This window comes from Ips typographus, linkage group LG10 (assembly GCF_016097725.1).
Source record: "Ips typographus isolate SLU linkage group LG10, UJ_Ityp_2.0, whole genome shotgun sequence".
Classification (NCBI taxonomy): domain Eukaryota; kingdom Metazoa; phylum Arthropoda; class Insecta; order Coleoptera; family Curculionidae; genus Ips; species Ips typographus.
This window is the reverse complement of record NC_138431.1, coordinates 6,932,327-6,951,810: the sequence shown is the minus strand read 5'-3', so window position 1 is coordinate 6,951,810 and position 19,484 is coordinate 6,932,327. Positions and strand designations below refer to the sequence as shown.

The 19,484-nt window shown below is 39.0% G+C and overlaps 4 protein-coding genes across 6 annotated transcripts; 3 read left to right on the top strand and 1 right to left on the bottom strand.

Moving 5' to 3' along the window:
* Positions 1–152: 152 nt before the first annotated feature.
* Positions 153–10,178, top strand: Ldh (Lactate dehydrogenase). 2 transcript variants are annotated; one of them, XM_081987898.1, is made up of 5 exons: positions 153–308; positions 1,236–1,375; positions 1,428–1,893; positions 1,947–2,188; positions 9,800–10,178. In XM_081987898.1, the coding sequence occupies exons 2-5, from the start codon at positions 1,250–1,252 to the stop codon at positions 9,962–9,964; spliced, it is 999 nt and encodes a 332-aa protein (XP_081844024.1). In that variant the 5' UTR covers positions 153–308; positions 1,236–1,249; the 3' UTR covers positions 9,965–10,178. The 2 variants fall into 2 exon arrangements, with proteins under 2 accessions (XP_081844024.1, XP_081844025.1); XM_081987899.1 differs by lacking the exon at positions 9,800–10,178 and adding an exon at positions 2,735–3,146.
* Helz (Helicase with zinc finger) lies at positions 10,153–16,071 on the bottom strand. Its single transcript, XM_081987761.1, has 10 exons — positions 15,820–16,071; positions 15,646–15,750; positions 15,374–15,579; positions 14,830–14,942; positions 14,368–14,771; positions 14,060–14,319; positions 13,668–14,003; positions 13,315–13,607; positions 13,035–13,261; positions 10,153–12,452 (listed from the first exon to the last, which is right to left on the bottom strand). The coding sequence occupies exons 3-10, from the start codon at positions 15,577–15,579 to the stop codon at positions 10,602–10,604; spliced, it is 3,690 nt and encodes a 1,229-aa protein (XP_081843887.1). The 5' UTR covers positions 15,646–15,750; positions 15,820–16,071; the 3' UTR covers positions 10,153–10,601.
* A 171-nt stretch (positions 16,072–16,242) lies between these two features.
* Positions 16,243–17,091, top strand: LOC145734499 (uncharacterized). Its single transcript, XM_081987913.1, has one exon. The coding sequence runs from the start codon at positions 16,352–16,354 to the stop codon at positions 17,066–17,068; it is 717 nt and encodes a 238-aa protein (XP_081844039.1). The 5' UTR covers positions 16,243–16,351; the 3' UTR covers positions 17,069–17,091.
* Positions 17,092–17,220: 129 nt separating this feature from the next.
* Positions 17,221–19,444, top strand: LOC145734465 (suppressor APC domain-containing protein 2). Of its 2 annotated transcripts, XM_081987856.1 has the most exons (8): positions 17,221–17,587; positions 17,695–17,846; positions 17,898–18,284; positions 18,335–18,522; positions 18,578–18,787; positions 18,840–18,947; positions 19,000–19,203; positions 19,258–19,444. In XM_081987856.1, exons 2-8 carry the CDS (start codon positions 17,738–17,740, stop codon positions 19,378–19,380), a joined length of 1,329 nt encoding a protein of 442 aa, XP_081843982.1. In that variant the 5' UTR covers positions 17,221–17,587; positions 17,695–17,737; the 3' UTR covers positions 19,381–19,444. The 2 variants fall into 2 exon arrangements, with proteins under 2 accessions (XP_081843982.1, XP_081843981.1); XM_081987855.1 differs by having other exon boundaries at positions 17,221–17,846.
* The last annotated feature ends 40 nt before the right edge of the window (positions 19,445–19,484 follow it).

The window sequence follows — 19,484 nt, the reverse complement described above, 5'->3', positions numbered from 1 at the left end:
CTACAAATTTAATTTTATTATTTTTGTGTTCGGTGCCAAAATTCTTCCAATCCTATTAACTGTGCGATTTTTATGGTTATGACCGTTTTTCCAGGAAAATTGGCGCAACTTTCCATAACGTTTGGAAATACCGAGGCTTGCGCATTGGTAGGCCGTTCCTCCACTGGGTCTCTTTTATATAGGCTGATTGGGGTCACCTTGGTTCAGTTTGTTATCGTATTCGTTGATTGTTGCACCGGTACACCCGGTATTTGTGTATTTACTGTTTACGTGTATCCCAACACGATTCGAATTGCGCTGGTACTAGAGTAAGTTTTTGTACTATTTAATTTAATTTTTTTTTAATTAAAAGTGAAATTTTACTTTTAAATGTCCTATTCCGGTCTATAGTCTATTTCAGGTTAAAAAATTGACGATTGCATTTCTCAAATTTAATTATGTTTATTGTAATTATTTTCCATTTTTATGGAAATAAGGCTAATACACTTGAAATAGTTAAATTTGGACGTACAGTGGTAAAAATGACAGGTGCAGGTTCAATTAGGTATATAATGGGACTTTTTACAAAAATACGTGACAATAGTCACTGATGGCATGATGGTTAAGGAACAATGACCTTTTCACGTCCTTGTCATGTCAAAACTTGAGGTCACCTTGACCAGCAAGGCCCAAAAACATTTTTCTTCAGGTTCAACAAATGTGTTAATTGTTGAGTTGTTAATAAGACCCATTTTCGCCTACTAAATTATCTTTATTATAACGACAAACTCAGTTAAGATACTTAATATGTTTGAAGCTAATTTGGACTTTATGTACTACATTTTTTTAAAAGAAATATTGAAAGAAGTTAAATCCAGATTGCTCTAAAGACACACTGTGGTAGGGCCTGTTAAAAGAAACTGGTTTCACTTCAGTCATAAAGACTTTTTTCAGAATGTAAATGGTTACTAATTAAAAGAAGTTCCTCCAATTATCATTTTGTATTGGACACACCCTGTATATACGCGCAGGGTGTGTCATCTTTTTTATTCTAATTAATAAACACTGATAAGACGTAGACTAGACACTTGTGATTGAAACTTTTTATTTATGGCAGTTCTTATCGCGAATAAAAGTGTTGTAATTTGTATAAATAATAATTTTAGTTGTTATCTGGAAACAAATTAAGCGCATTGTTGTCACTTCCGGAACAAATAAAATTGTACACCCCGTATATAAGACAATTTGTGTTTTAGGATCAGGTGAAAAAATGGCTAACACAAGAGACTCCTTGCTGTCCTTCATCTCCGAACAAGCGGAAGAATCTGGCAACAAGGTGACAGTAGTAGGGGTGGGACAAGTAGGGATGGCGTGCGCCTTCAGTATACTTTCTCAGGTAAAAAATTCATCTTGTGATTGGTCAAAAAACTTAGCATTTCTACTTCCAGGGTGTGTCCAGTGAGGTGGTGCTAGTGGACGTAATGGCTGACAAACTAAAGGGTGAAATGATGGACTTGCAACATGGCGCCCTCTTTCTGCGTAACGCTAAAATTGTGGCGGACACTGACTACGCAGTGACTGCAGGTTCAAAATTGTGCATAATTACTGCGGGGGTGCGTCAAAAAGAAGGAGAATCCCGTTTGGACTTGGTGCAACGCAACACCGACGTTCTTAAACACATCGTTCCCAAACTGGTCCAGTACTCCCCAGACACCATCATCCTGGTGGTCAGCAACCCGGTGGACATTCTTACTTACGTAGCCTGGAAGCTGAGCGGGTTGCCTAAACATCGAGTAATCGGTTCTGGGACCAATTTAGACACGTCCAGGTTCAGATTTCTGGTGTCCCAGAAGTTGGGCGTGGCTCCTAGCAGCGTCCACGGTTGGATTATAGGCGAACACGGCGATTCTAGCGGTAACTATCTGAACTAAACTTGCACTGTCAAATCTACATGCACAAAATTACAGTCGCCATCTGGTCGGGTGTAAACGTAGCCGGTGTCCGTTTGCGGGAAATCAATCCGGCTGTCGGGACAGACGAGGACCCAGAAAATTGGAAAGACATCCACAGGCAGGTCATTATGTCCGCCTATGACGTCATTAAGCTGAAAGGCTACACCTCGTGGGCTATAGGCTTGAGCGTGGCTTCGTTAGCTTCCAGCATATTGAGAAACTCGAATAACGTGCACGCCGTGTCCACTTATGTCAAGGTTAGTCCCAGTTTTGTGTTGGCTGTGTTCACATTAGCATTGTTTAGATCCTCATTACACGCTGTACTAGTTTGGGCTTTTTAGTGCGTTCATTGCATGGTTTTATAGTTAACAACACCGCATCATTTCATTTTCATAAGTGTCTTAAAACAGAAAGTTGGTTTTGGAACAGACACACGTTAACTAAAAATTATCTAGACAATGCAAGTGAGAAAACATGCTAAATTAAATTTTGACAGTTAGGATTGAAAATTGTTTTCGTTGCACCAATTGCAAACATATCTTCTCTCTGTCTTTGTAAATGTCATTGTGTGAGAAGTCTTTGTTTTACTCTTAATGCTACGTCTACAAGTGCAGTATTTGCGTCTCGGCCCAGTGATCACAAACTACCAACAGAGGGCTGTGATTTTTGCAAATACTGCACATATAGACTTGGCACAATGGAAAGTCTTAGTGATTGGTAAAAAAAAAAAACAGATTTTTTAACCATGAAATGAAAATTTCCAACCCTACAATTAGGATTAAGTAAAACACATAAATCTTCAGGGCTTACACGGTATCGACAGTGACGTGTTCCTCTCAGTGCCGGCGGTGTTGGGGGCAAAAGGGGTGTCACACGCTGTCACTCAAAATCTAAGTGAAGACGAAAAAATCAGTCTCCAAAAATCGGCCCAATTGATGGAGCAGATCCAGCAAGGTCTACAATTTTAATTTATCATTAACGTATACATATCAAGTTAGATTAAGGTTTACGTGTTTTGGTGCGCGTGTATTTATACTGTTCAAATGCGTTTACAACCCATAGACTGATACGAATATCGTATTTTTTACATTCTTTTTAACCAGACAAGTATTAAAACAGTGTGATTACTGACATAGGCTTTGATAAGGCTTTTTAAAACATTTACACTGGTGCATTTACTTTTTTTTATGAAATATACTCTCTATTTTCACTTGTGATGAAGTGTCTGTGTTACGACGCGAAAGTGATAGACAAAAAGTCACAGTGGCAACCCCGCGATCCCGACTGAGAAGAGAGAGACGGGACGTGTGTGTGTGTGTGCCGCAAGAACAGAAGCGATACGACTTTCGACAAAGGCAACAATCACGCGTTTACTATTTTTCACGTTCTTATTTCGTTAAATAAACCAAAGTTTGTAGTTAACAAAGATCATTTTTTTTTTGTACACATCCACGAATCATAGTGGTCCTTCGTCAGCCAGATTCCAAATTGAAGTTTGGAGAATCAAGCAAATTGCATCGAAACAGAAACAGAACCAAGAAAAGCAGCCATTTTGTACGTCGATCGCCAAACCACAATCAACAAGAAACAAAAGGTGAGCGCCTGTATCCTTTTAATCATTCCTACCGTACTTATTTTGATAATCGTTAGAAAAACGTTTACATCGTTCGCCACAGTTTACGTTATTTTTTATGGATTTACACGTTTCGACCTGAAAATAATAGCAAAGTGTACAGTAATTATCGCGAATTTACACGTCCATTCTCGTATTTTAATTACGTCACGAATCTCGATTAAGTTTAGGATTTATTCACGTTGCAAGAAAAGGGAAATTTGCAAATTTCACACCCAGGCAGTACTCGTATATACATTTGTTTCGAATATTCTCGTTTTGTTTAAAATATCTCGTCTCGAATCATCACGTGTTTTATTTTTGTGCTAAATAAGAATGCCAAAAGCAAAAAAGCAAACAATGCAGAGTTCTAATTCAACAGAGTCGGTCGACACAGACATTTTGGAATTAAGGCATGCTCGTAAAGTAATATGTCAAAGATTAAATCGATTTAATGATTATTTATCGAATGCTATTGATCGGTTTCAAACGGAAACTCGGCTTAAGAGCGTGGAAGAAGATTTTTCAGAATTCGATAAAATTCAAACCCGTTTAGAATTTTTGTCGAATGAGGAACAAATTAATAGACTTGACACGGAAACTGCTTTTTATGCGGCTATTTCATATGCAAAAAAATATATTGCAGATGCAGACAAAGTTTGCAACCTCTCGGTAAACAACTCTTCTTCCTCTCCTACCACGTCATTATCGTCACAGTCGGCGCAGGCGCACATTTCGCTGCCACAGGCGGGCGCTGTTGCCAAACTCCCAGACTTAGGGTTACCATCTTTTTACGGAAACTATGAAACATGGTTTAGTTTCAAAGACATTTTTGACTCTTTAGTGGACAATAGAACCGACTTAAGTGAAGTAAATAAGTTTTTGTACCTAAAGGTATGCTGTAAGGGAGACGCGCTAAAGTTAGTAGAGTCTTTAGATGTAACCGCCTCAAATTATTCTATTGCCATTGCGTTATTAAAAAAACGATACGAAAATAAACGAGCTATTATTAATTTTCATGTTAATAACATTCTTTTTAATTTACCAATTGTCCATAGGGATTCGCCCTTGCAATTAAGAAAATTAATAGACATGGTAAATCAGCATATCTGTGCGCTACAAAAATTATCTTTACCAGTTGAACAATGGGACACGTTGTTAATTCCACTAATTTTGCATAAGTTAGACAGTAGCAGTATTCGAGAATGGGAAAGCAAACAAACTAATGATTCACTACCAACACTAAGTGAATTTATTGAATTTTTGACAAAGAAGTGTTGTACCCTTGAAGCAATAAATCATGAATTTTCAAAATTAAACGTAAATCAAAGCAAATCACGAGATCAAGTACATACAAAACTTCCATTTAAAGGTACCAGAAACTATTCGAATAACAATTCTCACGCCAATTTAAATCAGCAATGTGCATATGGACTTACTGACAGGAGTGATAAGTCACAGTCTGTAAAATGTAATTACTGTAACGAGAATCATTTTATTTATCACTGTCCCAAGTTTTATAATTTAAACCCTTCAGAAAGGTTTAATGAAGTGAAAAAGCTTAAACTTTGCAGTAATTGCTTAAGAACAGGACATTCAAAGTATGATTGTAGATCTGGTGGATGTAGAACCTGTAATCAAAAACATAATACATTACTACATATTGACAGAGGTTTTTCGCAAAATTCAAGCAGTCAGAATAATGTCAATAGGACACAGACAGATAATTCAGGGGAAATCACGGATGGAAACACACGACAACTTCGAGAATATGTAGCTTCTTCTGAAGCTGGGCAACATGCAATGCTTGCTACTAATCCTAACGATATAAACCAAGTTTATGACAGTTCGATTCTGACAAATACCAATCAAGTTTCAAATTGGAAAATAAACGAAATTTCAGGCGAGTTGTCGTATGTTGCGTCTCACACTAATCAAGTATTATTATCAACAGCTGTCATATTGATAGCGGATAATAAAGGACATTGGCACGAGTGTAAAGCATTACTGGACTCAGGTAGTCAATCAAATCTGATTACTAAATCACTTTGTAGCAAATTAAATTTGCAACTCGAAAACATTAACTTACCACTTTCAGGTATTAGTCAAAGTCTAACTCGAATAACGCACCGTGCAAAATCTTTCATAAAGTCTCGCTTTAATCAATTTCAAGCAAACTTGTCATTTCTTGTATTGCCAGTCATTACTGAAAAACTACCACTTACTAGATTTGATGCTTCAGCAATCATTTTTCCAAAAAATATTAGATTAGCAGATAGTACTTTCAATGAACCACAGGATGTTGATTTACTTTTAGGAGCAGGAATATTTTACGATTTGTTAATGACAGGAAGAATTAAACTCGGAGACAAAATGCTAGGATTACAAGAAACTCGTTTAGGTTGGATTTTGACCGGTACTTTAAACTTTTTGGATTTTCAAAAAACAGTCTGTAATTTTTCCGCACGAACAACCAATAAAACATTACAAGAAACTTTGAGTAAATTTTGGCAGCTAGAGGAGTTACCTAACGAAACGCATCTTTCAAAAGATCAACAATACTGCGAAGACTATTTTAAAGAAACGACAACACGGCATTCGAACGGTACTTTTATTGTAAAATATCCATTTAACCAAAATCAAAATTCTCAACTTGGCAATTCAAAAACGACGGCTCTAAAACGTTTCTATTATTTAGAGAGAAAGCTTGGTCAAAACGCGGAATTGAAGACGGCTTATTTAGATTTTATGCGAGAATATGAGTCATTAGGACATATGAAGTTAAAAGGCGAACTAGATTCGATAAACATTAATGATTGTAACTCATATTTTCTACCCCATTCAGCTGTTTTGAGGAACTCTTCTACTACAAAATGTCGTGTAGTATTTGACGCCAGTGCAAAAACTAGTTCAGGTATTTCCTTTAATGACTTGATATTAGTTGGCCCGACTGTACAACCAGACTTGTTCTCGATTTTATTAAGAATGCGCTTACGTAAATATGTATTAAGTGCTGACATCAAAATGATGTATCGTTGTATTCTAATCGATGAAACTGAACATCGTTTCCAACAAATATTGTGGAGATGGAATCCGGAAGAAAAAATTAAAGTTTATAATTTACAAACTGTCACATACGGTACTTCAAGCGCACCTTTTCAAGCCACACGCTGTTTACAAGAGCTAGCATTACAAAACAGAGCTAATTATCCAAGAACATCAAATTTAATTGATCAAGCATTTTACATGGATGACTTTTTAGCGAGTTTTGATAATGAAACTGAATGTACAGAAGTGTATCAAGAACTTTCAGAAATTTTGGCTCAAGCAAACTTTAAACTACGAAAATGGTCATCGAACAATCAGTCGTTCTTAAACAACATTTTGCAGTTAAACGGAAATAAAAATGAAGACCATTTAGTTTTGTTTCGTGATAAAAAACAACTAAAAACGTTGGGCATTTTGTGGGATCCTGTCGATGATACTTTGAATTATATAGTTGACGTAAAATTTAGCTTAAATAAATTTACCAAACGAACGATTCTCTCAGCTATCTCTCAAATTTTCGACCCGCTTGGTCTTATAGGCCCTGCCACGATTAAAGCAAAGCTATTAATACAAAGTCTTTGGAAGCTAGATCTGGATTGGGATGACAATATTCCACCAGACCTGGTTGACAATTGGCTTGAATTTTCATCTCAGATTCAACACTTGAATAATGTAAAGGTACCAAGACACGTGACGTTACCGAACTCGACTATAGAGCTATACGGGTTTAGTGATAGCTCTGAGAAAGCATATGGCGCATGTATCTATATTAGTTCGACCACTCAAACCGGTGAGAAAACCATTACCCTTTTAACGGCTAAATCCAAAGTAGCTCCTGTGAAAAAACAGACACTTCCACGATTAGAACTTTTAGCAGCTCACTTATTGTCTAAACTCATGAACCAAATCAAAAATATTATTGACTTACCGATTTGTCGAACAACTTATTTCACCGATTCGACCATAGTACTAGCATGGCTAAAAATAGAACCTCAAAATTTAAAAACTTTTGTAGCTAATCGGGTTGCAAAAATAACCGAACTTAGCGACGTCACAAATTGGAGACATGTAAAGAGTAAGGAAAACCCGGCAGATATCATATCACGAGGGCTAAATCCCAAAGAGTTAGTGGATAACCACATGTGGTTTTACGGACCTGACTTTTTACAGATCGACCGTCTTGACGTTGAGCTCGAAGATAACTTAACAACCATAACTGATAATCTTCCAGAGTTAAAGTCAAACGTACAATTTACGAACAATAGATGTGCAGCTGTAAATTTAAGTACTGAGTTACCAATCAATCCAAGTTTCAACGACTATCTGTTCAACAAATTTTCTAGTTTAACAAAACTAACTAGAGTAGTTGCTTACATTCTCAGGTTTAAAAATCGATCCTTGTTGAAGAAAACCTATGAATACAACACTCTTACTGTAGACGAACTTGACAAGTCTTTATTGGTTTTGATAAAATTAGTTCAACATAGCGTGTTTAAGCAAGAGTTAGTAGATCTCAAACGCAAAGGAATGACAAGCAATACCAGCAAAATATTAAATTTAAGTCCATTTCTTGATTCAGAATGTATAATTAGAGTAGGAGGTAGACTAACAAATTCAGAATTAAAATACGAACAAAAGCACCCTATTATACTGCCATATAAGCACAGATTAACCGATTTAATAATACGAGAAGCACATTTAAAAAATTTGCACGCTGGTATTCAAAATCTTTTATCTATCATACGTCTGAAGTTCTGGCCTATTAATGGAAAAAATGCCGTAAAACGTATAATCGGATCATGTCAAGTATGTTATCGAGTCAACCCTAAACCGACAAATTTCTTAATGGGTTCTCTTCCTCGCTCAAGAGTAGTACCGAGTAGACCATTTTCCAAATGTGGGGTGGATTATGCCGGACCTATTTATGTAAAGGACGGAACTCTAAGAACAACCAAGCTAATTAAAACGTATATCTGCATATTTGTTTGTTTTGCTACTCGAGCTATGCATCTCGAGCTGGTAAAAGATTTGTCAACTTCTAGTTTTCTGAATGCATTAAAGAGATTTTATTCACGACGAGGTAAACCTCACGACATCTACTCGGACAACGGCTCGAATTTTGTAGGCGCAAACAACTATTTTTTAGAGTTGTATGACCTAATCAACAAAAAAGATCACAATGAAAGCGTGACAAAATTCTTAGCTGACAGCCAAATTCGTTGGCACTTCATACCCGCGAAATCACCCCATCTAGGTGGGCTTTGGGAAGCTGCTGTGCGGTCTTGTAAATTTCACCTTCGGCGCGTATTAGGCAATTCATCTCTAAGCTATGAGGAGATGTACACTCTGCTTGTGCAGGTTGAAGCGTGTCTAAACTCGCGTCCCTTGGTACCAATTTCTAACGATGTCAATGACTTTTTACCTTTGTCCCCCGCCCATTTCCTAATAGGCGACTCACTGTTAAGTCCACCGGAAGAAGATTTAAAGGATATGCATATTTCACGGTTATCCAGATACCAAAAATTACAACAGTTGTTTCAACATTTCTGGAATCGTTGGTCCCGAGAGTACCTTGCATTTCTCCAGGTCAGGAACAAGTGGAACACCAAAAACGACCTCAGAAGTCAGCTGCCAGTTGGAAGTTTAGTAATTCTCGTTGAGGACAACCTTCCCCCTTTAAGATGGCCTCTAGCAAGAGTGACGGAGCTACATCCCGGTTACGATAATGTCATTCGAGTGGTCTCAGTAAGGCTGCCCAATGGAACCATTACCAGACGATCCTTAAAGAAGGTGTGCATTCTCCCTATGCAGGACGAGCTGGTTCAATGCGAAGAAAACGCTCAGTAAGGAACAATCGATTTCGACAGTTCAGTGCGTGTTTTTTTTTGAAAAACTTTAATTTTTCAACGCGGGCGGCATGTTACGACGCGAAAGTGATAGACAAAAAGTCACAGTGGCAACCCCGCGATCCCGACTGAGAAGAGAGAGACGGGACGTGTGTGTGTGTGTGCCGCAAGAACAGAAGCGATACGACTTTCGACAAAGGCAACAATCACGCGTTTACTATTTTTCACGTTCTTATTTCGTTAAATAAACCAAAGTTTGTAGTTAACAAAGATCATTTTTTTTTTGTACACATCCACGAATCAGTCTGTTCCAACCAACCATAACCATTATACGGAGTATGTTCTAATAAACACTTATACAGGCTTTGCACGGTATCGACAAAGATGTATTCCTGTCTCTCCCTGCCGTTTTGGGAGAGAACGGTATTTCCTACATCGTGCAGCAGCAACTTAGCGGTCCGGAGCAACAGGCGCTACTGAAATCCGCGACGTTAATGAGCGAAGTGCAGGAAGGCCTCAAATTCTAGTCATTTCAAGTATTACCAAAGCATTTGTTTTTTTTTTTTGGAGTATTACCAAAGTATTATATTATTGTTTGTAAACTGCTTATAATAAGTTTAGTAGTGTGCGTTTTATTTTAATTGTATAGAAAAAAACTGTTTTATAGTACTGGTGGTGACGTCACTACAACTAAGTTACTGACACGCATAATAAATTAATTTCAGAACTTTTATTCTTAAACAGTTTGTATATATACATGTTATATATACACGGAATATTATCTAAACTAAACATCTAACATCACATCTGGAATTTTTAAGGTAGGAACAACCTACCAGGAACGTGTAAAATTAAAAAAAAAACAAAACGGTTTTAGAAAATGGTCACACATTAAAAACACAGAAATGGAAATGTTTTACATTATTTACAGTGTCAGTCCACGTGTGCAGCATTGGTGGTTTATGATAAGGACAGCAGCTGCTCTTAATCTGAGATTAAATTCAAATGCTGCACTTGTGGACTTGTGTGCTAATCATCTAAAAGACACACTTTGTGTGTACAGGGTGTGTAACAGTTTTAATATTTAAAAAAAAATGTATATAATTATAGGGCGTAAAACAACAAAAAAAACAAAGTTAATTTTTTGAGATACCCTGTCTGAGTTTACTCAAAATATTTGTAAAATTGAGGCACCTCGATTCGGGAGCACTGTGACTTTACCAACGTTCGCGTCGCGTTGTTAGAATCCGCCCGAGAAAACTCCTTGTCAATTTCTTTTTGTAGATCAACGTCGTTCAGTTCCAACATGGAATAAACGACATTCTCCCCATTTTGTTTCTCGGTTGTGTTGTTAGGTAGGGTGGGGGAGGTGCTCGAAGACGTAGACGAGGACGATTTGGGGGTGACGCATTCGAACGTCATTTTGGCCTGTTTGCGACTACCTTTTCGGTGCGCCAGCTGTAGTAGCTGCTCGAACCGGTCAGCTGCTTCGTTACCGCAGTTCTCCTTCAGGTAACAAGTCCATTTTTCCTGCACTTCGATCGCTTGGAGAAGCATTTCGGCCAGAGACACGTTGTGCGGTAAGAGGTTGAGTAAATCGGTTGGAATTTCAGGGAAATGGACGTTACCAACGAATTCAATGAGTTTATTACTGTTAACAGGTGTTGGTTTATGTGGAGTTTTCACTACAGAAGGTACGTTTATTAAAGTTTGAGTGGGGATGCGAGGTGCAAGAGGTTTCGAGTACGGCAAAGGACTGTAGATTAAAGGAGGGCCTAACCGGTACGTGGGGAAGCGTATTAGAGCAGGTGGTGGTGGTGGAGGGGTGGGGATTACCATGACAGGACTTGGGGAGGGGTAAAGCTGAGAGGTGGGAGCAGCTAGACGAGGAAGATGCAATATTGGCGGAAGTTGAGGCTGGGGCAAGGTAGGAGTGGGGTAGACCATTACCGTTCTTCTGGGCACAAATTCTGGTGCTAAAGGATTCAAAGTGTAAATTTTCTTCAGCTCTATAGAGTCCAGTTGGTACTTTAACTGCGACCAGGTCATTCCATGTAAACTGTCATTGTCTGAGCAAGTCTTGAGGAAATCCTCCCACACTTTACTGCACTTCCCCACCGTACATAAAGCCACCGGATCTCCAATGACAGCCACCAAGCTTTGAGCTCTAGTAATCGCAGTGTTTAACAACTTTGAGTTGGATAGAAAACCGTATTCTTTGTCGTCATCTTCCAGATTACTGCACGTCTTCCTGGTTCGTACTGTAGACAAAATAATCACCCGAAACTGTTTGCCTTGCACGTTCAGTACCCGTTCTACGCACACGTCGTAAATTCTTTTTTTTCGCAACTCCCCCCTAATACGAAACACTTGATCTGAGTAGGGCGTGACCACCCCAATCGAATGCTCCCCCCAGTTTTCCGGCCAGATTTTTTTCAATTCGATCACGCGTTCCACCACTTCAAACACCTCCGCCAAATTGTAGAACGCCGTGGAGTTTTTATCTTGCACATCTTCACCGCGACTGGTGAAGAAACTAAGCGGATGGTACTTGTCGTGACCCGGTTGGTTGCTACTGGCAATCAGTTTCTGGTCGTAGAACGATTCCGACGCGAACCGTATGATGGCGTCGTGGGAACGATAATTTTCGCACAAAAGTATCGCGCACGAAAAAGTCTTGGGGTAGTGATCGTACAGACGTTCGAGCAACGACACATGCAGATTTCGTTCTTTGGCAAAGACGGAGAACACGTCGGGACCGATTTGCATGTGATCGCCGGCTAAAACGATCCGCGTATTGCGATTGGCCAGCGCTAATGGTATGGTAGTTTCCGTTTCGAGGGCTTGGGCCGCTTCGTCTACCAGTATATGAGTGAAAAAGCCTCGGGGAAGGTTCATGGTCGATAGACAAGTGGCAGTCGATAAGGTGACCACAACCACTTTAGTCTGATGCAACTCCGCCAAAGTGGGGAGACGGAACGAGCGTAAACCTTTTGTTTCATTGATAAGGCAGTACTGAAATTGATTATTCTCTATGTAAAAATCATCAAAACCACCATCAATCAAATTACATTTCGAACTAGAGGAATGTATCAATTTAATAATATTTTTTGGTGATTCAGGAGAAACAGTTTTTTCTTCCTGTAAAAAGCTGTCTAAATATAAAAACCAACAATGTACAGTTCTAACCTATCATAGTGATGGAGAATGTGACCTCACTATGACGTAATTAAACTCATAGTGACGCGTCAACATCGCTCTAAGCGTCAAAACGAACGCGGTGTAACAACGAATTCAAAATTGTATTAAAACAATTGACAACAATAATTCAAATTGAGGTGTTAAATGTTGATTGAAAAAGGCAACGTAACCTTAAAATTTACTATAAAAATGTTCTCTAAAGTACAATCAAGTCGAAATGTTCCGTCAAAATTACCCTTAAAACTGTAGTAAAAATATAATAGTGAAATGAAGATTGGAAGTAAAATACTCTGAACAGTAAAATAATTTCTGGACAAATGGTGAATGTAACCGCATGTTAAAAAGTTTTGATTTGTTGAAATATGGTTAGTTTATGGTGACTAGAAAGTTGCCTACCTTTTGTACCGCCTGACTAACAGTAGAGACCCAACGTTTTTCATAGTAAATCCTTAGAGGGCGCGCATTTTCATCACCTTCTTCCACCCACTTATCCAAATAGTCGTTGATGTACAAATCGGCAGCGCTGTTGGAATGCGTGCACAGCAAAACACGATTCGTGGGGTCTTTAATTAAATTCCGAACGGCTTGCGCCAAAGTGAATGTCTTCCCCGTACCGAAAGGACCTGTAAACCATCCTAATTTAAAGAAACCTAATGGAAATTCTCCAACAACTTACCAATGATCAAAATGGGAGGTAGTACCACGTCCAAGGGTGTGGTGATGGCAACCACAGCCTCCTTTTGTTTAACGTTGAGTCGGGGATCTAAATTGTGGGCCCATTGTCTTGAAGGCGACCATGGAATCACCGGCTCCAAATACGTGTCGGGAAACAGACATGTTAAGTCAGTTAACCGGTCCAAAATGTAATGCAACTCGCAATAAGGTAACCGATTTAAGTGAAACTGAATGTCCACTTCTAGATGCTTGTCGGGCTTTAAATGCAGATTTTCGACGGCCTCTTTTGATAATCTGCGATTAGTTTACTGTGTATTAAAGTCTTTAGATAAATTTTTAGGTGCAAACACTTACCGTAAGTAAATAACATTCTTGCATTTGTCCTCGATAATAGCCTCATACACCTGCCGTCGCTCCCCCTGTGCTTCCTCGCCAATCGATGACAGGTAAACTGTTTGACAGTGCATCAAAATCAGTCGTCCTTGAGGCGTGTCCTCGGACAATTCCTCAGCCAACTTGAAAGTGGCAAACAGCTCCTGATTGGCCGAATACTTGGCCGAACTGGCCGCGGTACTGTTGGGTGACAGGATGTAGTTGCTGACCACCCGCAGTTCCGTACGAAGATTGTACTTGGCAATCAGGTCGTACCGGGCCATTTCCTCGATGTACAGAAGCTCGTGAATTCTCTCTCTGTTGCGAAACGTTGTTTTAAACTTAAACTAAACAAATCGTTTTATTGAACCAACCTGTAGTTGTTTTTGGTAAGTTTCCGATCTTTAATAGTGGATGCCGACAAAGTAAAATTGTCTCTTTGTGGACAAGGATATAAGGTCTTTAAGTCGTTTTCCCACTTTGCCAAAGGGTCAAAAGCTTGGGAGTGAAATGGAACCAGTTTGCAGTTGGTTGTTGTCCATCTTCTCCCAGTAGATAAAACGATTTCGTTACGGACTTTATTGACCTTCTTCAGCTCCTCTTCAGGGACTAAATCGGCGCACAAATGCTTTACCTGAAGCAACAAAATTATTTAAAAATCCCCCAAATACAGATTCAGTACCAGATAAGGTTCTGCTCCAAAATCAAACACCACGCTCTGCCTAAAAGTGCCGTAAATGCCCGTTTTAAACACCACCATAACTTTATACTCCTCTACCGCATTGTGGCCGGGCAGGTGTGAGATCCACTCTTGATTGTTGCCAACTTTAGCCTCAACACTGCCTTTTGACACACTGGAGATATGGAAATGAATCCGATGAGCGTCTTGCAACAATGCGACAGTTTTAAGTGGCCTGGCGCTTTTCAAAACAAAAGTCCAACTGTAGTTGCTACTTTTTGAGGACACCATAACTGAAGATGGTGAAGAACACTTGACCTCAACCCCGTTAAGGTAAGGCTGCATTATATTGGCGGGATTCGACGCTGACGACCATTTCTCCAATAAAGTTTCCGTAAAGGACTTTCCTAAACCAGTAAATTTGAATAAGACAGCAATTACTTGCTTTCAATAACTTTTACTAACCGAAAAGTTCTTTATCACGAGCTCTAGAGAGTTTCATCTCCCTATACTTAAATCTTTCCTGCCATTCTAGCAGTTCCTCACTGCCATGAGCTTCAACACATTGCATTCCAAACCTTTAACAACAAAAACATTGCTAAACAACTAAGTTTTGTACAGTTCTGATTTTTTAGTAGTTTCAATTAATAACCCCACAGAAAACGGTAATAAACCATATACAGCTATTACCACAATGTTCTTGTGGCTCCAAAAGTGGATAACGTCAGAGATTTTTTATAATTAGAGTATCACTTCAAAATACAACTAGAAAACTTTAGATTAGAAAGTTTTTTTAGATTTAGAACGCCACCTGTGGTACCTTACACATATTTAAAAGTTTCTAACATCTTTGAGACACACCCTCTTTTAATTCTAAACTCTAAATTAAAAATTATTTCTGTTTTCTAAGGTTACTAAAATATTTTACCTGAAAAAGGTACACCTGGTAAGAGTTGATTTGAACTGCTGTTTTTGAGATATTTAAATTTTTTGTCACACAAAAACTTACCTGCACGATTCTGACTCACTCCATTTCTGACACAACATATAAGTATCACACTTGAAACCCCTGGGTGGTGGACGGTACACCCAATCGCGCCCCTCATCTGACATTACCATAATTTCGTGCTCCTGTGTTTGAGAGTGAACTTTCAATTCCTTTCGACTCTTAAAAGCCACATTGCAGTAAGTGCAAAACAACATTTGGGAAGCCATCTAAAACACACCAAACCGCCTCTGAAGACACTGTCCAAGAGCTCTGGCCACTACAACACTGCTTACCTTACAGTTTGATTGGTGGTATAAACAAAATGTTGATTATTAAATATGTTACAGACACCCAAACAAGGGTCCCATTGTTAGGTGGTTGATATCAGTGACCGTTAGCTTGAATTGCAATTTGGTGATTTCAAACATGGGTCATACATATCTTTATTGCTTTAACGATATAGTTACCGGGTAATTTACTGTTGCGGTATTGATATGGGCCTTAGGGATGATTAATAACACAAATTTGAAATAGAGTCGGCGTTTACAATCCTGGGTTGAGCGTGATTAAATGACAATGTTGAGTAAAGAGAATCTGGCGGGTCGAACCACAACAAATACACGGCCAACAAGGTCAATAAACATAAGCAGGTTTATTTATGAATTTTTTCAAAATTATTTTGTTTGGATTTGAAAACTTGCTTTTCCTTGTTCCTGCGAACACGCCTGCAAAATCAGCTGTTTGAGTGATTGATACTGACATTTGACAGAAAATTAATCAGAACTGAACTAGCATCACGTGACTTAATTAATTACATACAATTTGTTGTCACGTGACAAAAAACCAAAAGTGATAGAGACTAGTAAACTAACCTCACTGTTATTATATCATAACCTCATTTAATAGTTACTAAACAATACAAGTAGTTCCTGGTTCCTGGTATTAATTTACTAAATTATAACAAACACGTAGGTCCCCATATATCATTCAATAATAAGCATGCACTATACAATCGCTAAATCATTCCTGGTGGTCCTTGCAACACTGCCAATATGCTCCTGGGTGTTTTTCTTGAAAAAATGGCAATCTAAGCAAGTGAACACCCACAAACAACTGCTTTTCCTTCAAAAACACAACTGTGTAGTCACTTTCCAAGCAAATAGGGGCTACAGGGGATGGCCACCTGATTTAAGGGCAGTGACAGCCCCCACATTGTTAAAAACATTGGAGAACCTGATTGAACCTTTGCTGTATTTCATTCAGACTGCCGAACGGTCACTGGATATGGCTGTTATGATATTAAACTTGAAAAGTGTTTACTTTGAGTTGAGTGAGGCTTTGAAAAGGGGTGTTAAAGTGAGGATTCTGTGCAATTTTAAGCACAGTGATTCTAGTTTAAATGATATTAAAAGTTTGATTTTATTAGGGGCTCAGTGTCAGTTTTTTGTGGCCCCAGCCAATACTTTGGACTCTATAATGCACCACAAGTATATTGTTAAAGATTATAGTGATGATTTTGGCTATCTTTGTATGGGATCTATGAATTTGTCTTCCACGTCTGCCCTTAACAATTATGAATCTCTAATATTCATGTCAGATTACAGTGTGGTGAATGCTTTCCATTCAAACTTCCAGGAGTGTTGGAATAACGTTATTATTGATAATCAAGGACTGATTAATAAGACTATTTTAATGGATGCCCAATTGGATATTTAATAAAAAATTCTTTCATTATAACATTTAGTTTTGTTTTATTTTAACCCTGAAAATAACAAAAGGCATTGTTGTGTAAAAGAATATTCAAATTGACTCTACCTGAATCTTCTATACACAGAGAGAGAGTCAAGTAAAAACAAGGCCAAGAGACAATAACTGTTACTCCCATAGTTCAGTACCGGACACAGAGGTGACGCAATAAAACTTCTTGTTTAGATTGTAAGAATTAAGTCGAACTAAAGCCGGTCCTGATGTCTTTGGTCAGTACCTGAATCAATCTGAACGCGAACCCACTAGGTAATGGTCTTAAGAAGGCGAGAGTCGCGAAGATACCGTGGTACCGTCGTGTTTTCACGGTTAAGAAACCGAACCCAAGACAAAATATGGTGCTGATTTTCGTAGGATCGTCGATTTTGTGTTTTCATCATTTATTCGTGCACTAAATTGTGATAATTATTATATGAAATTGCTACCAAAAGCTACGGGTCAACAGAAAAGCTTATTATAACGAAAATATAGGTGTGTATAGCAGGGTGTCCTGAATTCTTACCAGACGCTTTCGAAACATTTTGTGCTCATGATGAATCAGTATACAATTTCATGTATGTAAAGGTGTTGTGCTTTAGTTGGTTCATATACGGTTCTGCTGATGGTTTGAACACTTTGAAGATGACGTCAACCTTGGACAATCTTCCTAAACCCTTCGTAAACGCTATGCGTACCTTATTCGATATAATGGACGATAAACAAACTGGATTTGTTAATTTTGCTGATATAGGTAAGAAGCCAAAACAATTGGTTGCCAGATTGAGAAAGGGTATTATTTCAGAGGCCAGATGGCAAGACGATGAGTCCAAAGGACTGCCCAAAGGCGTGTTGGAGAGTTTACGTAAAGTGACTCCGCCCAACGGAATGCTGAGTTTCGAAAGGTTCTGCGCAGGATTGAAAATATGCCTGCTGCGAAATCAGATGGAAAGTATCAGACCGGCATCGCCTGAAACTGTCCAAGATATTGGAAAAGTGTCCCACAACCGTCCGCCTTCAGTCCCTCTACTGGACATTCCGGACACTAGCAACAAACCCACATGGGTCAACACAGCTGCCGTTCGGCCCCATATAATCAATCAGCAGAAAGTCTCGAGGACGTACAGCATGCCCCAACTAAAAGACCAGCAGAGCGATAATCCAGGTTTTGACACTAAACCGCCCTTAACTGGTGAGTTTTAACAGTTTTGGGTAAACAATAAATAAAGTGGATTGACACAGGGCCTAAAGGGCCTCTGTACGGCCCTCCGAAACCTCCAAGAAGCGCCGTAGGGGTTCACCCTCCGGGGAATATGGACAAGGCGGAAATCCGCAACGCTCTAGTCAACTGGCAGATGGGACTCTTGATTAACCAGGAACAAGGCTGTAAAGAGAATAAAGCTGTCTCTACAAATCCTGTCCCACAACAGGTAAACAATTCGTAACTTACAACTGTCAGTGTATGTGTAAAACAACGTTGTTAAGGGGTACAACGGTTTTATTCGGTCGGGCAGAAGCTTGGGCGACGGTAAGGCCAGCTCGGCGCAACCCGATCAGTCCCTCAACCCTACAGTACCTGGTGCTTACCAGAGAAAACCGGCAGCAAGAAGACGAGAACCACGCAGACACACTTTACAGAACGGAATCGACTACAATATGCTCAAAAGGATGAAACAAATTGAACAGGAAAAAGAAGTAAGTCTCATGTCATACTGTATCAAATAACACACTTGAACGTTTTGTTAAGGTGCTGATGAACGGGTTGGGAGCGGTGGAAAGAGCCAGGGATTGGTACTTGAAGCAAATTGCTAATGTACAAGACAAAATGAAGTATCTAGGCAGAATGGGTCACGTGGTAAGTTTGCTAATCAACTAGAAAACTGTGGTAAAATGTGAATGAACACCAGGAAACTTGGTCAGAAGCGCAACAGGAACGATTGGAGTTACAAAAAGCGCGCGTTTTAGAAGTGAATCGACATTTGGCAACGCTGACTGACAGTTGGGAACGCGGTGGTTTACCCCTGCATATGAACCTGGCCGTTCATCATTTGCCTTCGCACTCTAGTGACTCGTCGGAGAATCTGAAGCAACAGAACCGAATTCTGACAGAAGTAATAAACGATGATGTTGTTAATTCGGATTAAAGTTAAAATATGCTGTTGCAGGAACTAACTAAGAAAAATGACAGGATTACAGCTTTGGAACGTGAAAAAGCCAGTTTGATGCAAGTGTTGCAAATTCAAACGCATCCAATTAGGAGTACCGAAAATGAGGAGGCCGTTTTTTAGTTCACTTTAGGTGCTAAAATACATTGTGAAAATTGTTGATAATATTAAACTCTACTAATCATTCTCAATTAGTTCATTTAATGTCGCTGAACCTTTGCAACACT